Consider the following 4,804-nt stretch of genomic DNA (forward strand, 5'->3'; position numbering starts at 1 on the left):
TTTTGTAGTGTATTTGGAGGTGATTCAAGGAAACAGCAAGGCAGTGGGGAAGTGCAGCAGGGAAAGGAGACAAGGCCACTGTCCAAGTAGGAAAAGTCCAAACCTGTAGAGAATTTTTATGAGTTGATTGGAGCCAAACTGATAACAATTGCCAGGAAGCAAAATCTCAATGGAGTGAGCAAATGCTCTAGAGATTGGCAGTTTTTCGGCTTATTTTATACATTAGAATCAGAGGAGGGTCACGTGAAATCCACTGGGGATAGCTTACAGGGGCGGGAGAAAGCATGGGGTGGGGATCTCTGGCATTGGATAAAAAGTAAAATGGAGAGACACGTTTCTTTTACATTGGTGGGTCCGGGATAGTTAATGATTAAGATGTGCAACACATAGTGATGGCATGTGGGGAACAAGATCACAATGAGTGGTTCTGTGGTTTCATGCTCTGGTATCTCAATTCTGCCTTGAGGGGTCTGAAAAAGGAGACTACTACTCTGATATTTCAAAGGTATATTACCTTAGATTCAAAAGACAGTAGACAGGCTCACTTAAGGTAAAGATCCACCCTTGTCAAGGAAGCTACAGGCCTAGAATGTGACTATCTGCCATAACCCACTTTTAGTTAGGGATTTTTATGCTTCAGACCATCCCATGTGGTTGCTTTAGGTCTCTGAGTTTGTAAGTGAGGCCATACAGGCCTCCCCTGAGCTTGTCAGGTTTAGTATGTGGCCCCCTTTTCGTCCATATAGCTAATGATTTATTAAGGAGATGGCTACTGCTGTGGGCAATGAGGGCCTAATCCTGTTGAAAGGGCCTAATCCTCATCGAAAGACTGTGGAACACACCTCAGCATTGTCTTGTTGTGGGTGAGGTGAAGAAGTTGGATTTACCCACTAATTTTGATTCCTCATTGGGTGAGGGTTGCTCCTGGGGGTATGACCTTCCAGGCACTTTCAACCCTCCACATAGGATGAGCAGGCAGGCACCTGTAGCCAAAGGAAGCCCGCAGGCAGAAAGATGAGCTGTTGGGAGTTTAGGGAGCTGCAAGGATGCTTGTGGGATGAGGGGATGTGGGTGAGGCAGGAATAGTGCCAGCTTCAGGTCATGTTAGTGGTGCCACTTCTCCCAAATCCAGTAGATCGGTTGTGTTAATTCCATCCAGGGTCCACTGGGCCCAATTTTAGTTGCTTTTTTTAAAAGCACTTGAAACATGTCAGGATGACCAAGTGGTCTAAGGGGCTAGACCAGCCGTGGGCAAACTACGGCCCGCGGGCCGGATCTGGCCCCTTTGAAATGAATAAAACTAAAAAAAAAAAAAAGACCACACCCTTTTATGTAATGATGTTTACTTTGAATTTATATTAGTTCACACAAACACTCCATCCATGCTTTTGTTCCGGCCCTCCGGTCCAGTTTAAGAACCCATTGTGGCCCTCGAGTCAAAAAGTTTGCCCACCCCTGGGCTAGACTAAAGCACTTGGCATTTTTGTAAAGTGTTACTACTTCTTGGCTTTTAAGATATCTTCCAAAGCACAAAAACAATATTTACTTATTTTTTAAAGATAGAATAAAACTCATTCTATCTTGCAGTTACGATATGAGTGCATTGGAACTCTCTTATAAATGTAAGATATGAGATCTTAGTGATCTTATTTTTTCTTGTGTCTTGAAACCGTTATTTTTGTCTTCCTAGGAATGATTTTATCATTATTCATCAATTATTCCCAACTATGGTGAAAAAGACTAAAGTAGTAAGAAAACTGAAGAACGATGGAATTATCAAGAAGGATGAGGCAATAGTATAGTAAATCATCAGTATTTTATCATCCTCCAGTTTTCTTAATTCACTGCCTAAAGTATTATATAATTTTTCAAGAAGATATAAAAGAAAACTGGAGACATCATCTTTGTGGTCTGCTTTTAGTTTCATTTGATACAACTGAAAAGGCCGAAATTTTCCTTTTCTCCCTATAATGGCAAAGAGTGGTAGAGGATGAGTTTTCATAATTACAGTATTACATAAACCAGAAGATTAATGTAGCACTCTAGAATATAAGCAAATGATAGTGGTGAAATTGATTGTGTAAAAGAAATCTTAGCCTATGAATCTTTAGACAATGATATCCTAGATGATTTTCAATAAATTAAGAATATGTTTTTAAGGAAAAAGAGGAAATATGGTATTTTCATGCAGTTACTCAACCAGATGAACTTAATTATACAACGTTTTATGACAAGAATCTAAGCCTTTCTGTTTTCCTAAGAAGACATATGACAATATTCTTTAATATTTTACATTTTTAAAATGTAATGATGTTTTATTTCTCAAAATGTATAGCTGATGGGACCTGTTGTTCCTGCATCTTCACCAGCAGCTGGAGCATCCCCACCTTTGGTGTTTCTGGTGTAAATTATTTGAGCTCTGTGCTTTGAAACTAGTTTAATAAGTCCTTTCCCAAGGAGCTCCTGAAGGGGCTGTCCTGGCCAAGGAACTGGGGTCTTCAGTCTCTCAGAGACAATAGCTGGTATTATAATAAGCGGACAGTGGGAGCTTCCTTACAGGGTCTGTCCTATGTGGCTTTGTCAAACAAAACTAGGTTATGGAGCTTGTCCCGAACTTTGTCTTTGGACCATGTCTCTTGTTTTGGCCTTGCCCCCAGATTTGTTCACTGGGTCTTTGTCTTTCTTGGCCAACTTTCCAGCATCTTTCTCCTTCTTCTTCCTCTTTTTCTTCTTCCTCTTTTCCTCCTCCTCCTCCTCCTTCTTTTTATTTTTAATAATCAGAATGTAACCTTTATGGGTTTGAAAATAAGGCTTTGGTGACGCTATTTCATACAGATAATGCAGTTGAGACTATCCAAATAAGTCCAAGGTCGAAGTCTCAAGTTATCAGTGCTCACTCAGCAAAAAAAATTCACATGAAAGAATGAAATAAACAGGGTGGAGAGAAGTCTGTTTCACAAGACAGTCCATGTTACTCTGAAGGCAGGGGAACTGGTAGAGAAGAGGTCAGTATTTTCAAAACATTATTCAGATGCTTTTCCAATCAAGTGTCCCAAATGGCTAGCAGAGAAAATTGGGAAGATCTACCCCAGTCTCATGAATATATAGACACCTGGATGCCATCTTTCCTGAAGAGAACATCAGCTCAGCCAATTGTAAACTTAGAACTAAACACGCCGCTACATTACCACACTAAACTCATGCTTCTCTAGTTTGTCCTCGGTTGTTCTGCCTCAAAGTCTGGATTCAGGTTTGGATGGTGGATTTCAATGAAAAGAACGTAGATGAGGCCTCCCATGGCAGCACCAACCATAGGGCCCACGATAGGAATCCACCAGAAGTAATTTCCAGCTTTGAAGACATCAAACCCCCATCCCGCCAAAGCAGTGAAAAGCCTGGGACCTAGGTCTCGAGCTGGATTCATGGCACAACCACAGTTCAGTTCCAAAGAGGTAGTAAGGACCAAAATCAGGAGGGCGATGACAACGGGCTCTAGGCCTCTGGGGACGCTCCAGTTTCTGGAGTCAAAGATGGCAAAGATAACCATGAGGAGGAACATGGTGGACACTACTTGGTCTGCAAACCCATTTACCAGAGACAGATACGGAGCTGGGTATGTTGCAAAAATCTGTGCTGTTGCATTTTCTCCCACGATGTACAGTTCTCCATCAGCAAAGGACATAAATGAATCATAGTAAACACCAAAGAGGATTGCGGACCCTGTGAAGGCTCCGAAAAGCTGGGCTCCCACATAGAAAGGAAATTTGAACCATTTCATCCGTCCAAAGAGACACATTGCAAAAGACACAGCAGGGTTGATGTGGCCACCAGAGACACCCCCAGCCACATAAACGGCCATTCCGACTGCTACTGAAAAGCCAACATTCACAGCGAGGGTTCCTCCATAAGTTCCGCGACTGAGGACGGATTGGGCAATAGAGCCACATCCGAGAACGATCATTATACATGTGCCCAAGAACTCGGAGAGTATTTCTTTAGCCAAACTGCTCTTCAACATCAGTCTCTGCCTGAAGCGTCTCCTCTGTACCTCAGATTGCATGGTGGCTTCTCCAAGGACCACTCTTTCCACTAGTACCTGCTTTGTCTGCTCCCTACTTCACTCACACATGTCAGCATCTTCCTTCTTGTTGTCCTTGGACTGCAGGGTGAAACTTGAACAGCTGCTACCACTGCTGCCTCGATAAGATGTCGGACAAAAACAAAAGTGATCGTTTAGACTTTTGTGCACCAACATTTACCTGAAGTGGTTTGTGATAGTCGAATGTCGAAGGCAGGTGTGTATACAAAGAGGAAATAGATAATGTAGAAATAAAAACATGAAATGGATTGAAGATATTATGTTTGTCAATCTGAAAATGAAAATGTTTTATAATTATGGAGCAAAGATGATGGCCATCAAAACTAGGAAAATATAGAATAAAATTTTGGGTTTATTATATTTAAATTCTTTTAAAAATATTTTTATTGATTCTTAGAGAGAGAGGAAAGGAGAGGGATAGAGAGATAGAAACATCGATGAGAGAGAAACATCATTGATCGACTGCCTCCTGCACACCTTGTACTGGAGATCCAGCCTGCAACCTGGGCATGTGCCCTGATTGGGAATCGAACTGGTGACCTCTTGGTTCATGGGTTGATGCTCAACCACTGAGCCACACTGGCCGGGTTATATTTAAATTCTTATTAACATTTGTAACAAAGTTGATTTTCACTGTGTGTGCTAGTCAGCCTCCAAGGTGGCTCCCACTGATCCCTGTCTTCTGGTATTCACACCCATATGTAT

General features: G+C 41.8%; 1 protein-coding gene across 2 annotated transcripts; it reads right to left on the minus strand.

Moving 5' to 3' along the window:
- Positions 1 to 3,208: 3,208 nt before the first annotated feature.
- On the minus strand, positions 3,209 to 4,306 carry LOC102439242 (aquaporin-9-like). 2 transcript variants are annotated; one of them, XM_023755883.1, is made up of 2 exons: positions 3,567 to 4,306; positions 3,267 to 3,351 (listed from the first exon to the last, which is right to left on the minus strand). In XM_023755883.1, the coding sequence occupies exons 1-2, from the start codon at positions 4,058 to 4,060 to the stop codon at positions 3,267 to 3,269; spliced, it is 579 nt and encodes a 192-aa protein (XP_023611651.1). In that variant the 5' UTR covers positions 4,061 to 4,306. The 2 variants fall into 2 exon arrangements, with proteins under 2 accessions (XP_023611649.1, XP_023611651.1); XM_023755881.1 differs by having other exon boundaries at positions 3,209 to 4,306.
- Positions 4,307 to 4,804: the final 498 nt, after the last annotated feature.

Source organism: Myotis lucifugus, unplaced genomic scaffold (assembly GCF_000147115.1).
Source record: "Myotis lucifugus unplaced genomic scaffold, Myoluc2.0 scaffold_85, whole genome shotgun sequence".
In the NCBI taxonomy this organism is placed as follows: domain Eukaryota; kingdom Metazoa; phylum Chordata; class Mammalia; order Chiroptera; family Vespertilionidae; genus Myotis; species Myotis lucifugus.

Bases quoted from the DNA above. Each gene is read 5' to 3' on its own strand.
- LOC102439242 (XM_023755881.1), bottom strand. From the start codon at position 4,060: ATGCAATCTGAGGTACAGAGGAGACGCTTCAGGCAGAGACTGATGTTG.